Source organism: Molothrus aeneus, chromosome 17, assembly GCF_037042795.1.
Source record: "Molothrus aeneus isolate 106 chromosome 17, BPBGC_Maene_1.0, whole genome shotgun sequence".
NCBI lineage: Eukaryota > Metazoa > Chordata > Aves > Passeriformes > Icteridae > Molothrus > Molothrus aeneus.
The window spans coordinates 7,494,532-7,511,018 of NC_089662.1; the positions used below are offsets into that span (position 1 = coordinate 7,494,532).

Below are 16,487 nucleotides of genomic sequence, written 5' to 3' on the forward strand. Positions count from 1 at the left end.
AGGATGGACCCTGGGCCAGCAAGTCACCCAAAATGTGGAGCACAGGAGTGCTTGGCCTTTGCTGCTTCTCCTGTTGCACTTGACCCTGTGCACAAACTCCATCTTTCAGTACATGAACTCTCTCTTTCAGTGCAAGAACCCCCTATTTCAGGGCTTCACAAACCCCATCCTTTGGCACATGAATCCCTGTTTCAGTGCATGGGTTTTGCCTCCACACATGCCTCTGGGAGATCTGATGCTTTTGCTTTGTCAGGATCCAGCCCAGAGCTGCTCCCTGACCGAGCTGTGTTTGCTCAGCAGCTCCAGGCAGCTTCACCTCAGGACACCTGATGTCCTTTGCCACTGGTGCTGTTGCCATCCCAGAGTGAGACCCTCTGATCCCAACCAGCCATGGAAACTTCTGAATGCACGGCCGTGACGCCCATTTGTCTGTCACTGCTGCTCCCTCCTTCCCTCAGCTTTTAACTCCAGAGGGAGTAATGAACTTGGGCAGAGATCAATGCTCTGCTCTGAGCCAGGCTTTATTCTGACATGCAGCAAATGCTGCAGCAGGTACAACTTTTTTTTTTTTTTAATTATTGATTAGTAAAGCAGGTAGGAGGCAGCACAGCTCCTGGCCAGGGACCTGCCTTGCTGGAGGGGAATGGGAAGAATACCCCCACTCTTTCTGGAGCCCTGCCAAGGGAAGGCTGAGGAAATACAGTCAGTATTTTCAAATCCAATTTAAAGAATCTTTTTGCAGCCAACATCTGTCATCTCATGGCAGAAAACACCTGAAATAATCTGATTTTTTTCTGTTTATCTAGAGAGCAAATAATATCCTTTTGATTGCTCTGTTGCATGCAGATACTCTCATGTGAGTGACACCTGCTCTGTGCCTCCCCTGGTGCTGAGGCCAGGGTTTAGGACACTGAAATGGCACCACTGGGCCCCTTGGTGAATTTTAATCTTTTCAGAAGAGGTGTAGGAATTGCAGAGGTGCTGGTGCTGTGGTTGTGACCTGCTGTGAGGCGCAGCTCTGGAAGTGTAGGTGGGTTTGGCCTCAGGATTGATGCACCCAAAGGGACGTGGGGATCCTAGCGATTCCATGAAATCCTGCTCGTGTCAGGAGCAGGGTGGCTGTTCCTGCTCTCTCTGGTGCCGCCAGCCACGCTCCATCTGGGCTCTGAGGGTGCATGTGAGCTTACAACCCACCCCAGCTGCAGGTTTTTCCTTTTGAGACAAGTCTTGCACAGTCTGGGACAGCGATACACGGGGGACACGTGTCCTTGTTCTTCCTGTAACATTTCAAAAACCCCTCCAAGTGCCCCCAGCTGGGCCCTGGCACTGAAGTGAGGCCGGAGCACCGGGCACCTCACCCGCCGGGCTCTGGCCCTCCGTCACTGCATCTGCAGACGCTGGGGCCGCGCTGAGATCAACTGGATCGCACTGGGCTGGGCGGTACCGGGCCGTACCGAGCCGTGCCGGGCTGGTCGGGCGGAGCCGCGCCGGGCGCTGTCCCGGGTGCTGAAGCCTCCCCAGCCGGACCGGCGGTGCCCGGGGTCTCTCCCCGCGGGGCGCGGGGGCCGCCGGGGATGCCAAGGAGAAACCGTTCCCTGTGCGGGACCCGTGCGTTCCGCGGGGCTCTGGCCGTGCGGGCAGTCCCGGCAGTGCGGGGCGGAGGGTCCAGCGAGGCGGGGGAGTCCTGGCGGGACGGGGGGCGTCAGGGGTGCCGAGGGGTCCCGAGTGGGCGCGGAGGGGTCCGGGTGGGGCGGTGCGAGGAATCCCGGCGGTACGAGGGGCTCCCGGCGGTGCGGGACAGCACGAGGGGGTCCCGGCGGGGCGGTATCGGGGGGTCCCGGCGGGTCCGGGGTTCCCGGCGGTGCGGGGCAGCACGGGGGGGTCCCGGCGTGTCCGGGGTTCCCGGCGGTGCGGGACAGCACGGGGGGGGTCCCGGTGGGGCGGTATCGGGTGGTCCCGGCGGGGTAGCACGGGGGGGTCACGGCGGGTCCGGGGGTCCCGGGTGGGCGCGGCGGGTGCGGCCCCGCCCCGCGCAGTTTGGGGAGGAACCGTGGGAAAAAAACTTGGGGGGTGCGCGCGGGCCGGGATCCCTCCGCCGGGCGGGGGAGGCTCCGGGCGAGCCGCGGCACCGCCTCGGCGCGCGGCGCCCTCCGCGCGAGGGAAGAGCTCCGCAGCGCGGCGGCGCCGGGACCGCGGCGCAGCCCCGGGGACAGGGCTCGGCCCGGCGGCGCCGCCGCCCCCGGGACGGACGCGCCCGCGGCAAGATGGGCGCCCTGGCGCTGGCCCTGGGGATTTTCCACTACCTGGGGCTCTACCTGCAGCTCGGCGCCGCCTCCCGGCACCCCCCGTGGGACGCCCCGGCGGCGGGCAGCGGTGAGGCGGCGGCGGCGGCCGGGGCTCGGGAAGGGGGCGGCTGAGCGGCGGGAGCTCCCGGGGCTCTGTGCCCCGCGGGGCTGGCGGCGGGTCGGGGCGGCTCCTGCCCGGGCAGCGGGACGGGTGCGGGGGATCGGGGATCCCGGTCGGGCTCCGCCGCCGAGGGCAGCTCCGTGTCGCGGTCCGTCGCGCCGGCGGCTCGAGGAGCGGGGGGCAGCCGGGGCGAGCTGGGGTTGGGTTCCGCCGCTCCCGTCTCCGGAGCCCGGGGAGCGGCCTCTGCCTTCGCCGCTGGGCTGCCGGATCGGGGGCTCTGCACGGTGCGTCCCGGTGCCTGCAGCCACCCGCACCCCGTGTCCGTGAACCTCCCGGTGCGCCTCCCGGTGCCCGCCGCCGTCCGCACCCCGTCTCCGTGTGTCTCACGGTGTCGCCGCCACCACCCGCACCCCGCGTCCGTGAACATCCCGGTGCGCCTCCCGGTGCCGCCGCCCGCCCCGCCGTGCCGTGCCCCACGCCCCGGCAGCGGGGCTCCCCGCCGCTTCCCGTTCCTCCTCTCCCTCCGGTGCGCCGGTGGCTCGGCGGGTCGATGCTGCCGAGCCCGCTGGGATCCGCCGGGGTTGGGAAGGGGAACCTCTTCCTGCATCCTGCACCCTCTGGTGAGGAACCTGGCGTAGGGGCAGCTCCCTCGCGGGTACCGAGAAGGTGACAGAGGACCAAGCCTCCTCCTCGGAGGCTGCTGAGACCCTCCTCGCTCTCTGTGGAGTGACACGGGCAAGCTCAATCTTAGCCCGAGCAGTGACCACGGGGACACGCTGGGTGCCCGGGTCCCAGCTCTTTTCCCCGCCTGGCTCCGGGCCCTCCCGTGTGTGGAGGGACCGATTCTCTGCCCCGAGGAGCCTCCGGGCACACGATGCCTCGGGCCATGCCAGGGTGGCAGGTGTGAGGTGTCCCGCAGTTTGTGGTGTCCCGCACCTGCCTGACCAGGGAAGGGATGATCAGCCTCTGCATTGGGGGCTCACCCAGGAGAGTTTCCAGACCTGCCAGGCTGGCATGCCAGATGGAAAGGTGGGTGAAGAGCCTCCATTAGCCACCGCTGCTCCCCACAGAAATTCAGCAATAGGCAAATAAATAGTGAAATGGTCGCTGCGAGGGAGCAGGGAGCCAAGGAGATGAAATATTCTGGGAGGGCGAGTGCACTTTGGAGCCACATTACAGCTTGCTACTCGAGCAGTTCTGCAGCAACTCACTTAATCACAACAGAAACCTTTATTAACGATACTGAAAAGCAGTGAATAAGTGGGTCATGTATAATAAGCCATTTGTGTTCAGTAGGTGAATACCAATTTGATAAAAGCTGTGTGTGCTGAAAACCTGTATAAATCGCTGTTTAGCAGATCGGAGACTGATCATTTCATTACTGGCTGGTGCAGCTTTCCCTCCACACCACGAGAGTCCAGCAGGTTGGAGACGTGGAGCGGGAGAGGGGCTGTGGCCGGCGGGATGGGTTCGGCCGTGGCTGCCGGGCACGGGCAGGTCCTGCCGGGCTCTGCCCACAGCAGGCAGCGCCCGGAGCTCGCCGCCATCTCTGCCCGGTGCTGGAGGCCTGGAGGAGCCTCCACGGCTCTGCCACAGCCCCGGGAGGTGTTCGCTCTTCCTTTTAACTTGTCCACGCCGGATGCAGCGAGGGAATTGACCGGGAGCAGCGAGTGCCCTGCAGGCATCGGCGAGCGGCCATGAGCATCCCTGGAGCGCGGGCGGCTCCCCCATCCTGCCACCCCACAGTGGGCAGCGGGGTTCTGCTCGCAGGGCAGCCACGCTCTGGGGAGGGAAAAGTCACAATCAAAGAAAGTCCTTTACCTGCCGCCACAGCAAAGGCTCTGCCTTTGGCCAGGATGGAGCCAGGATGGGCTCCAACTGCCCCATGAGAGCATCTGAGCCGCAGGATTCTTCCCACCATCCCTTCCCTACCCACAGTGTTGCCTCTCCCCCTTCTCTCCTCTCCTCAGGCTGGCGCCTTCAATTATTCATGCCCCCCATTGCAGCCTGTGCACGCTGTGTTGCTGCCATCGGCTTTCTCATGCGCTGGCTGGGAAGCTCCAGCCGCTTTCCCAGCCTGCTGGCTCTGGAGCGGGGCAGGGGAGCCGCGCCGTGAGGAGGAGCAGCCCGGCTCCTTCCTGGCATCGTGTGCAGGCGACATCGCCTCGCCTCAGCAGAGCCGCGGCTGGAGGCTGGAGGGAGCGGTGCCCCGGCTCCCCAGGGCGCTGCCCTGCTCCGTTCCGCACACCCCAGTGATTATTCTATCAATTACTTTCATAAACACTTTGCATTCTGCCGGATTTTTGCACACTTCCTGGTGGGAATTCTCCACGCGATGTGTTTTTCCTGCTGCTGTTCGTGCAGTCATTCAACGCAATTACATCTGACACCTCTCCTCATCAAACGCCTGGGCTTTCTCTTCCCTTGAAGCGGCTGACAGACGACGGGCCAGACACTGGGAATTATTACGTTAGGACAGTGACAGCTAATTTTAATCATAACGTTCCCTGTGAGCGAGGCAGGAATCAACCGAGAGCCAGCACGGCTGCACAAGGTCTGGGGACTGTGGGCAGGGCTGGAGTGAGGTCTTGGAGTGGCCCAGAGAGCTGGAGGCTCTGCACTGCTGCCTCCTTCATCAGGGGCTGCTCCAAGGGCCAGATGGACGCCCAGGAGGGCACCTGCAGGGCCCTCTCCCCTTCGCGGCTCCTCTGGGATTTTGGTTCATGGTTTGAGTGGGAATTGTGCACCTCGGGCCAGACAGCCCTTCCTGGCCCTGTCCTCGACAGCTCAGGCTCTCTCTGAGCTGCTCTGTTCCATGGCTGTTTCCCCTCCTGCAGGGCCCTTTCCTGCCTGGCTGTCCCCTCCCTGCAGCTCTGGGTGCCCGACTGAGCACCGGGGATGTTGGCTGGGCTCGGCTGTGACGGGTGCATTCCTGACTTGTGCTCCGTGTGAAACTGGGTTGGGATGAGCTCAGCAGTGATGGGGTGGGCAGAGCAGGGCAGGAGGGTGCTGTGTCCATGAGCACTGGGCACTGCCAGCTCTGGGGATGGTACCAGCCCCTGTGTGTGCTTTGGGCAGCTCTCAGCAGCAGCTGCCACTCTGGTGGTTCGTGTTTTGGGTGCTGGGTGTGAGACCAGGGGGGCTGATCCTGTCTGCCCCATCCCATTCCTAGTGATTCCAGCTGATTCCTAATGATTCTGCTGGGAACCATCCCCCGGCAGAGAGCAGCACCAGAGCGAGGGGTGGCTGCAGGCTGGCTGCACACACTCCTGGAGCCCCACGGGGAGCTGTCAGAAAAAGGCCGTTTTAGGGCTTTGCTATTTACACTATCAAATAACAGCTCTTCCTTGAGCCCCTTGAGAGGGAATTTTCTGAGAACTGTGAGTCCCCAGGAACCAGATGGGAGCAGCAAGTCTCCTTGCATGGGCAAAGCTCTGTGTGCCTGGGGCCAGACTGGAGACATTCACCACTGACCTCGCTCTTGCTGAGGGAGTTAAACATTAGGGGAGTGGGAAGCGCTGGGGGCAGGAGCTGGGGCAGCCCAGTGCTGTTAGAAATATCTGCAGTTTTCAAGGTTAATTCCAGCTTTCTGGTCAGGTGAGTGCTTCTCTGATCACATTCACCGAGTTAGGTGCGTTTTTTTTTTGTTTTTAATTCACATGCTGCAAATTTGAGCTCCTTCTGCTGCTCATATGACAGCAAAGAGGGGCAGAGCAATGGCGCTGCCATCCCCGGCGTGTGGTGGGAGCCTCCCGGCCCCAGCCACGGCCGCGATGCTCCAGCCTGAGCGTCCCGAGGGAAGGGAGGTGGCAGGAGGAGAGCAATGCTCAGCGCCAAAGTGCTCTGCCCGCTCATGCCGGGGCCGGAGCCGCCTGCCCTCTGCCAGCAGTGACGCGGCCGTCACGCCGTGTTTGTGCAGCGCTTCGCACCGCGATGTGTTCGCAGCGCCCCGGGGTCAGCATCCCTGCTCGCAGCCTTGTCAGGAGGAGAGGATGCACAGCTGCTCCTGGCGGTGGGAAGGGGAGGGCAGCGAGCCTGCAGCCCGGCCTGTGCAGCAGCCTCTGGCAGAGCCAGTGTCCCCGCGCTGGGGACAGTGTGGCTCACCGGGCACTGGGGCAGTGCCCAGCTCTCTTCTGGATCCACCCCGATCCCCCGGGATGGCTCTTTCCCAGGCAGGCTGTGCCAAGGGCTGGGGGGTCCTGTGGCGGCCAGAAGGGTCCATCTGTGTCTGGGTGTCCCTGTCCGTGTGCCGGGATGTGCTCGGGTGCCTTTGCTGCCGGCAGGACACCGTGCCCCTGAAGCCGGGGCCGGCGCTGTCCAGCGGCCACAGGAGCCTCGGGCTCCTGGGAAGGGGAGGGCGCTGGGCAGGTCATGGATGTCTGGGGAGGGGACAGTGTCGGAGGGGCTGTGGGTGCCTGGGGACAGTGCCATGGTGGTGGAGTCTGTTGGACTCATTTGCTTTTGCTGCCGCGGTGCAGCCCAAACCCAGCGGGTCAGAGCCGGCCCCGCACCAGGGACGCAGGGCAGGGTCTGCATGGTCACTCCAGTGAGCAGGGGGAGGTTTCAGCTCCCCCAGCCCCTGCCCCTGCCCATCGTGGGACGGAGCCAGCCCCAGCCCCGACGCCTGCTTGGCACTTGTCACCCCACCAGCCCGGCTGCAGCTCAGTGAGCTGGGGTAGAGAAAGAAGCTTCTGACTCCCGGCTCAGAGGAAAAATCCCTCCCGGAGCAGGAACCCGCGCTGACCGGGTGATTAACAGGCGTTTGAAGTGTCCAATGCATATTTCATTGTCCTTTGGTACATCTTTACATAACAATTAGCCTGAGTTGGTGCCCGTGACGCTGCTCCGGTGTCGTCCTTGGTGCCTTGTGGGGGCCGTGGAAGCTGGCACAGCTGAGGAATGGCAGGCAGCAGGCACGGTCCTGCCACGGTTTTCTGTGCTGCGTGGGGCCTACGGACGAGGCAGGGGGATGGAGCAGGGCCCTGAGGTCATTTCCAGGTCCTTGGGGCAATGCACGACCTGCTCTTGCCCCAGCACAGCCCCATCCCCGCTGCTGGAGCCCCCTCCCTGTGCAGAGCGTGACCAAGGTGAGGGATGGTGCCCACAGAGGTCTGTCTCTGGTTTATGAGAGCACCAAGCTGTCCCAGCAGGCATTTTCAATTCTGTTTATCTGTGTTTCCCCATTGAGTTCATTTTATTTCCCCTGATTTTTATTTCCTGGAAGATTTATTGATCCTGGTGTTCTCAGTTTATGACAGGTAGCAGCCCATAAAGCACACGGAGCAGTGGCCCCCTCCCTCCCTCCCGCTGTGGGGACGTGGCTCCAGTGTCAGTGGGGGGAGAGGGACGGGGCTGGGGTGGGCAGGGACTGGGACACTGTGGGGACAGGGCAGTGGCCAGAGTTGGTGACTTGTGCAGTGTTCACAGGAGCAGTGGCCAGGCAGCCTGGCTGACCCAGTGCAGGGTCCATGCCCATCCTGGGGGCTGCCTGGGGGGACCCTGGTCCCACTGGTGTCCCTGTGAGGGGCAGGGCTGGGGGGCAGTGAGTCACCTCTGTCCAGGTGGGATCCACATCCACGGCATCCATCAGGGAGGGCACACGGTGCTGCTGGAGGACGTATCTGAAAGATGTGTCCCCAGCAAAGGTGATGACCCTGGGTATCCATCTGCAGGATTTATGCTCCTTTGGATGTGCTTGGAGGTGGCTGAGCTCTGGGGTTAATTAGTACATACGCTTCCCAATTAAAGTCAGAAAGAAAGAAGGTGCTTGATTCAATCCAGCTTTTCCTCAGCTTATCTGCCAAATTCCCATCTGTGGGAGCAGATTTTAATTGTGTTCACAGCAATTTGGACCTGGCTGGAGCCCTCAGGCCATCACCCCATCCCTGCACTGCACTGCTGGAGCTGTGGTGCAGGCTCTGCTGGGACCCACTGGCTTTGGCCATTGCTCCTGCCCGCAGGAATTCTGTGGGGCAAGAGCTGATCCTGGCTGCAGCCAGGGAATGGGTGGGTGAATGCTGGGAAATAACTGGACACAACAGCCTCAGCACCACTTGGAGCACAGAGGGACCTTTTGACCCCCCTGCTCCTCCCACAACCCTCGGTCACCTGAGCTGTTCCCTTGGGGCTCCCTCCACTCCCCAGCACAGAATCCACGTTCTGTTGTGCCAGGTTCTGGATGAACAGGATGTGGGAACAGCACTGGAACCCCACCAGGACACCCTGCCTTGGTAAACCCCAGCGCTGGGTATTTTCCTCTGTTCCCTGCTGAGATGGATTAAAGGAAAGCGATAAGTGGATGGGATTTCCATGCGTCCAGAGGGACAGGGAGATATTAGAGGTATTAACTTTTTGTCTGGGCTGGTAATAATTGGTTTTCAGAGGGATCACGGCTGCAGGGAGTGTTGCTCCCGACAGGCTGTGTGTCCCAGAGGGCTCCCCTGGCTCCGGTGGGACCTGCACTGTGGCTGTGAGCCGAGGTGGTGAGTGAGGACAGGAGGCACAGGGCAGCCTCGGCAGTGCCCGGGGTGTGCAGGGGGCTGGCAGGGCTGTCCCCGTGCCGTGACACGGAGAAGCCACTGCACCGATGGTGGCAGCAGCGCTTGCCGGTGCCCTGCGCACCGGGGCCGCCTGTACGGAGGAACAACAATCTCTCCAGAGGAGATGAAAAGAATTCTAATTACATCTCTGAACAATATTTGTTTTGAGCGAGGAAAGCAAACCATATGGCGTGTGGGAGCCTGTTTGGGGCCGCATTGAGTGAGGATTTGTTTTGCAGTTATGTCCTGATCTGAGTGAGATGCGATCATGCTCTATTTATTTCCTTCACCTCAGAGGTGTGGCAGGTCCTGCACTCGTTCTGGGGCAGGGGTCCGAGGGATGCTGTGGGAGCAGGGGGCCACAGGCTCCTGCTCCCTCCCTTTCCCCCCACTGCTCTTTGCAAAGTGCCTGGGGTGGGGGCCAGGCACCTCTGCCGGGGGTGGTGAGGGGACACTGGGGTGGGAAAGAAGCCGGGGATGGCTGGGACCTGTCTGCTCTGCTGCAGGGCTGGGTCTGTTGGGCCAGGGAAGGATCCAGGCGCTCCTGGCGGCTCTGCCCGTGTGGCTGGAGGCGTTGTCCTTCCCCAGGACAGTGCTCTGTCCCCCGGGCCCCACAGCCCTGGCTCTGTCTCCAGCAGCTCTCTTCACCGAGACCCCGCACGACATGACGGCGCAGGCGGGGGAGGATGTGGAGATGGCGTGCTCCTTCCGCGGCAGCGGCTCCCCCTCCTACTCCCTGGAGATCCAGTGGTGGTACGTCCGCAACCACAAGGACTGGACGGACAAACAGACGTGGGCTTCCAGTCAGGTAATGCCCCTCGTCCTCCTCCTCCACGGCAGCACGGAAAGGCAGAGCCCCTCAGGCAAAGCCCTTCAGGCAGAGCCCTTGCCTGCATTTCCCGTGGGGAAGGGCTTTGTTTGCAGCCCCTGTTGGGTTTTGGTGGGACCCCAGCCCACGGCAGCACCCTCGGTGCTGACCAGAGCTGCAGAGCAGGGTTTCACCCTCTGCTCTGACAGAGAACAGCCTTGTGGTGCAGTTAATGGGCTGCTTGGGCTGCTCAGCGTCCAGCTGCACTGAGGATGCTCCAGGAACAGTGGGGCTGGGCTGTCCTGGCCGTCCTTCCCAGGCTTTCCCATTGCCAGGACCCATCCCAGGCTGAGGCTTTGTTTTTGTGCTTGTGTTTGTGCCTTTGCCTATCTCATCACCAGCTCATCCCTCCTGGCCCTGCACCCTCCATCCCACCCTTGTCCCCTGTTTCCCTGTGTACTGGTCCAGCAAACAGCCTCTCTTTATTTCCCTCTCTGTTCACACAGAGATAAGGGCCAAAGAATGGGAAACAGCTTTGGGGATTTTAATGAGCCTTTATTGTAGTGTCTTTGGCAGGGCTGCTTCTGGTGCTGCCATAAATTGAGAAGCCTCAGGGCAGTGCTGCCAGGATGAGGACAGCTGCCAGGGGTCGAGGGTGGGCAGGGTCAAGGGTGTTGGAGGCACTGGGAATGCACAGCCAGGGGCTGCTGGAGGGGTAGTGGCAATGGGGCAGGGGCTGGCAGTGATGGGGACAGAGTTCCACAGCAGTGATGCCACAGTGATCAGGGCTCCATCTCCACTCCTGGATCGTGGGGAGCACCTGGAGCTGAGGTGCAGTGGGACCTGTGGGTGAGCACCCCATGCCCTCTGGCTGCTGTGCTGCTGCTGCTGGTGCCCCCCATCCTGGGTGCCCAGTGTGGCTTCATCTGCCTGGGTGCCTGAGTTTGCTGAGACTGGGCAGTCTCTTCTCTCTTCCCCCTTCTCCCTCTTCCTTCCTCCTTGGGGCAGCCATCCTGGGAGTGGGAAGGGGTCTGGTGGGCTGAGCTGACCATTTCTCTTCCCTCTCTGGTCTCCCCCTCCCCTGCTTTTTCCACAGCTGAAATCATCACCACCAGAGGAGCCCGGGAAAGAGGCGACAAAAATCAGCGTGAGTTTGGGTGATGGTTCTTGTTGAGGGCTCAGCAGGACATCCTGCTGGTCCCAGTGGAAAATCCAGGCTGGGAGACCTGGGTCTGCCTGGAGGTGACCGGGGTGAGGGGTGGCTGCCCTGCTCTCCCTGGCACCGAGAGGCACAGCCTGGACCCTGAGCCTCGTCCAGCATCTGAGTGACACATTAATGCCAGGGATAAAATAATCCAATTGACTCAGTGGATTAGCATCCCAAAGCCATTTAGGCTCATGTGAGCAGAATGAGGAGCCACTAATCAGTAAAGTAAAACCCTCTTGGCCTTCTGCTGCCAGGTGAGTGCCCCCCTGGCTGTCCCTGCCTTGGGGAGCTCTGCATTTGGAGGTGCCACAGACACAGAGCAGTGCTGGAAACCTTCCCACTGTCACCTGGCAGCCTCTCCTGGCACTCCCATTTTCCTTCACTGAATGAGCAAGGGGGGATAGGGTTGGTCAGGCATCCATGGCTTCTCAGATGGGTGCCCCCCACACCCAGGATCAGTCTCTCATCCCTGGGGAACCCTTCTCAAGGGAGAGCATCACCTTTCAGCACCCATCTGCAGGAACAGTGCATGGTTCTCTTGATGGTAATAAACCCCCCTCCAGAGGTCATGTCCCCTTTGATTAATTGACATCCACAATCCATATCCAAAATTAAGCAGGTTCCTCCAGGATCTGTTCCTCCCCAGGGTGCTGTGGCTCCCTGCCCCACAAGCAGCAAAGCAGCTGGAGCAGCCAGAGCCTGGGCTCTGCCAGACCCTGTCAGCTGAGCTCAGGGGCTGCTGCTCCCTGCATCCCAGCCAGGCCCTGCTCCAGGGGCAGGAGGGGCTACAGAGGGTGCACGGAGCCATCCTGGGGCCAGCATTCCCTCTCAGCTCAACCCGTGCATGTTTCAGCATAATTAGGCAGTTAATTGCATGCTGGGATGGAATTGATGGGTGTGCGAGTGTAACCAGGATTTATTTTGAATCATTCGAGGTCTCTGCTGCCTCCTCCAGATCCAGCCAGCAGGGAGAGGCTGGAGCTTCAAACCTCTTTTGTTTGTTGTTATTTCAAATGTCCTTGATCATTAAGTGTTTATGGAACGGAGGAGGTAAATGAGCATGGGTGGTTCTGATGGAATGTGAGGAACAGCCACAACAGCAGGGACTGGGAACAAACAGCAGGGTCAAACAGTGAGGGGGGGGATGTAAATCCCAAAGAGGAGCCACCGTGCCAGGCACCCCTTGGCTGTGCGTTATCCACCAAACACACCTGGTGCTGGAAAGGCTTTGCAGGGATGAAGAGCAGTGAAACATGATGGGTTTGGGTTTATTTTTTCCCCCTTTGAATCCAATGGCACAGCACAGGGCTGAGTTAGGGCTGGACACAGCAAATCTGCCCATCCTGGCTGTGCCAGGGGCTCTGCCCCATTCCCATGGGCACTGAGGGCTGTCCCTGCCCTGCCTGTACTGGCAGAGCCACAGGAGTTATGTGCCATCATAAAATCTTCCCTCCTGAGTCTCAGTGACCTGCTGGGCAGCGGCTCCATGGCCACTGGTGGCACCAGCAAATTGGGGTTTTATTTTATTAGTTCTAAATTTCCCAGCCATTAATTTCAGTGACTCCTGGCTCTCCCAATGAGTTTTTTTGAAGCTCCTTTCCCATGACAGTCTCAGCATCTGGGCACACTTGTGCCAGGGCCTGGCACCTCCTGGCCCTGCACATGGCCACTGGGCAGCCCTGAGATGCTGTTTGGGGTGGCCCTGGCTGTGACCTCTGGCAGCAGCTCCCTCTCAGCAGCCCGTGGTGTGCAGGGCAGCTGGATGCAGCAGCCTGTGTGTGCTCATGTCTGTTTGTACATGCTTGTGTGTGTAGATGTGGGCAGGTGTCTTCATGTTCCAGCAGTGGATGCCCCACAGTGAGGGGCTGAGGGGACACTGAGGGGTCCTGGTCCCCACGCTGCCTCTGTGCTGTTTGGGGTGGGTTTTGCCCCTCTCCAGCCCCGTTTCCAAACACCATAAAATCCTCAGCTAACAAATGCAGTGGCGAGTAGAAAAACGGCCTTTGCCATCCAGTGTGATTATAGGGAACAGAGCCAGGGGCCTCGGGGTGGGTTATAAATCTGATTTATTGACCCAGCCCAGAGCAGCCGCGGCTCTGGCTAGTGAGTAAGTCTTAAATTTCATTGGGTGATAAATACTGAGAGCGAATCAATTTGGTAGAAAAGCTAATTAGCCAGCGTGGTTCCGCATCGATCTCCGAGCCCTGCGTGGCCGGGTGCGAGCCAGGGCTTCCATCATCCCGCGGGCCCAGGCTGGGGCTGGGTCCCCCCACACCAACCTCAGCAGCCTTTACCATGGCCCGGCCAGCTGGCGCTGGTGGCGTGGTGTGGTGGCACACGGTCGGGGGTGGGCTGGCACTGACCCCGGTGTCCGGGGGTCCCTGACCGCCCGTCTGCCCCAAGGCAGGTGGTGAAGGTGGTCGGCAGCAACATCTCCCACAAGCTGCGGCTGTCGCGGGTGAAGCTGGAGGACGAGGGGACCTACGAGTGCCGGGTGATCGACTCCAGCGACGGCAAGGCACGGCACCACAAGGTGAAGGCGTACCTGCGGGTGGAGGCGGCGGGGGGCCCGGGGCACCCCCAGGACACCGAGCTGCGGGAGGCGCCGCTGGCAGAGCTCGCCGCGCCGGGCTCAGCGCACGCACACCACCACCAGCACCAGCACAAAGCCGGGAGGGAGCTCAAGAAGCGCTCGGCAGACACCTCCTGCGTGCTGTAGGTGGGCGCTGCGGGGGGACGCCGGAGCCGCCCCCTCCGCCCCGGACTCAGCGGGGCCATCGAGGGTCCCGCACCCCCTGCCAGAGACTGGCCCCGCACCCCGTCTTGTCCAGCCCCCCTCGCCCCCTCCCTGTCCCCCGGGGCCCGGCGGTGCCAGGGCTCGGCGCGGTGCGGAGCCGGACCTGCCGGTGCCACGGCTGCATCCCGGGGCTGTGCCCGGGGCCAGGGCATGTGCCCACGCGTGGGGTCCCCATCCCCCGGCCTGTGCGGGCGGTGCCGCGGGCTGTGCTGTGCCCCAGCTCTGTGCCCAGTGGGACCCTGCTGCCCACGGGACCCTCCCTGCCCTCCCCCGTGCTTCGCAGACCCAGCCGCCTGTTCCTGTAGGTTGCCCCGTTTAGTTGCTCGGTTCCAGCCCCACAGTGCGTGTCTAAGTTCCAGCCTCCATCCTACAGCCCGTGTGTATCCCCCCACCCTGCCCCGCAGCCCCCAGCACGTCAAGGCCTGAGCTCAGCAGAGGAAGGACGGCACGGCACATTGCGGGCACCCTCCTGGCACCTCGGGCATCGCTCAGCCAGGCAGCTGCCCGTGCTCCGTGTGTGCCCGGGAAGGCAGACACCTCCTGTGCCATGGGCGCTGGCCCCTTGCACCCATCGCTCCTCCTCCCCTCGCATCTCACACAGGATGGGGCGCTCACCTGTCCAGCCCGGCCCCACCCCGCTGCCCGTGCTGCCGTGGCTCTCGGCCCCCTCCCGGCCAAGCATCCCTCCCCACCAGGCCACAGCACCACGCTGCCCCGGGCAGGGTCTGGCCCAGGGGCTCTCTCCGCAGCGCAAACAGCAGAGCCCGTCCCTGCTGCCCCAGGGGTGACCGAGGCCGCTGGGACCGGGGCTGTGGGGAGGGAGAGGGGGGCCCGAGCCTCCCCCCCGGGTGCTGCTCCCCTGCTGCCCCCCAGCCTGCCACCATCAGACCTGCTGCAGCTAATAAAGCTCTTTAAAGGAAGCCTCTGCTGTCAGTGCTCTCTGTCTGTGGCACGGCAAGGGACGGGGCTTTGGAACTGCCTCGGGTAAAGAGGGGCAGAGCTGGGGCTGCTGGGGATGGGCATGAGGATGAGGGTGGGCATCAACTTCATCCCCTGCAGCTGAGGGCTCAGAGCTTTAAAAGGTGCACCTGGGAGCTGCTGCCCCGAGGGGTGCAGGATACAGCGAGGTCCCAGGTGAGCTGGGGATGCTCTAGGCTGTGGCCATGGAGTGCTGGGTGCTGTGGGGTGGCTGGGTGGGCTGCCAGGTGAAATTCTGACACCTACCTCGGCCCCCAGCCCAGATTTCCAGCCCAGTGGGAGGTGGGGTCCCCAGAGCAGGGTGCTGGCTGCCCCTGGGCCTGGCTCTGCCTCTGCAGTGGGAGAGCAATGCCCAGCCTGGCACAGCTGCCTGGAGTGCTGCAGCTCCTTTGAGGCTTGTTACTTCCTGGACCTCCATCATGCTCACCCCTCACTGTGCTGATGAGAGGAGAAAGAGTTGGTGGCTCCTTCTGCCAGCAGAGGTGTCAGCCTGTGCTGGGGGCAGGAGCAGGCAGGGGTGGCTGGTGTCTCTGGTCACCTCTGCCACCTGGAGAACTGTGTGGTCCTGGGGAGCAAAGGGTACAGGAGAAAAACATTCAGGAGCTGCAGGGCAGCAGCTGTAAATCATTGCAGCAAGTTTTTTCCAATAGTGTGGCTGTGCCCTAGCAATCCCTGGTAGAGCTGTGGGGCTGGGGCTATGCTCAAATTCTCTGTTAGGGAATGGGATTGCTGGGGGAAGAAGAGAGATTGGGATGCATTGGTCACCAGTGCAGCAAAACACAGGACACAGCAGAGGAAAAGGAAGACCCAGGGACACGCTAGGTTGGGCAGGAGGCTGCAAATCACCTCAAACAGGGAATAAACAAATTGCTGGGCAGCACAGTGATTTGTAAAACCTGGAGGTGAGCTTTAACAATAACAGGTTTTATTAGAAGAGATTAATTTTGCTGAGTTTATAGGAAATCTTGGGAGCAGGAGTTGAGGAGTGGACCCTGCTGGATCTGTGCATGTGGCTCTGCAGGGCCTGGTGCCAGGGGCTGTGTGTGGGACTGTGCCCCCAGCACAGTGTGGCAGTCCCCCAGGGTCCTGGCTGGGTTTGTGCATGGAGGAGGAGGCTGGACACTCCTTTCTTTGCTCTCTGATCCCAGAGAGGGTGGCTGGAGTGGGGGGAGCTGGGGCTCCCCACCCCAGAGTGTTGGGGGCTGTTTGGTGGAGGGGAAAGCCCGGGGCTTGTGAAGGGGCTGAGCTTAAAATGCAAATCACTGCTGGGGAGGAACCAGCCTCATGAAAATGCCATTTCCACACAGTCCCTCTCCCAGCCATTATCCTGCCTCAGACAAAAGCAATTTACTCAGCCTCCAATAAAGCAAGGGCGATAACGAAGCTGAGAGGAGCTGACCGACAGGCAGGACAGCCTCTCCTGCCACCAGCACCCACCTGCTGCCTGGGGCTGTGGGGAAAGTCTCTGGACAGCACTGTGAATCACAGGCTCTGGGTGAGGGTGTCTCAGTGCAGCCAGCTGTGCCAGAGCCCTGCCTGGGTGATGTGCTTGGGCACTGATGGGACAATGCTGCCCTTGAATCCCATGCCTGGCCTGCAGGATGGCAAGCCTTGGCACGGACAGGGTGGATCCTTGGAGTCCCCACCACAGCACAGCGGAGCAGAGCAAGGCTGGATGCAGCATCTGCACCTAATGGATGAGTTTTGTCAAGTGCTACAACAACCCAGGAAGCTGCACCAGCCCCAAGGGCG

General features: G+C 61.6%; 1 protein-coding gene across 2 annotated transcripts; it reads left to right on the plus strand.

Moving 5' to 3' along the window:
• The first annotated feature begins 2,171 nt into the window (after nt 1-2,171).
• On the plus strand, nt 2,172-14,677 carry VSTM2L (V-set and transmembrane domain containing 2 like). Of its 2 annotated transcripts, none has more exons than XM_066561489.1 (4): nt 2,172-2,373; nt 9,581-9,753; nt 10,850-10,900; nt 13,368-14,677. In XM_066561489.1, exons 1-4 carry the CDS (start codon nt 2,265-2,267, stop codon nt 13,677-13,679), a joined length of 645 nt encoding a protein of 214 aa, XP_066417586.1. In that variant the 5' UTR covers nt 2,172-2,264; the 3' UTR covers nt 13,680-14,677. The 2 variants fall into 2 exon arrangements, with proteins under 2 accessions (XP_066417586.1, XP_066417587.1); XM_066561490.1 differs by having other exon boundaries at nt 9,584-9,753.
• Nucleotides 14,678-16,487: the final 1,810 nt, after the last annotated feature.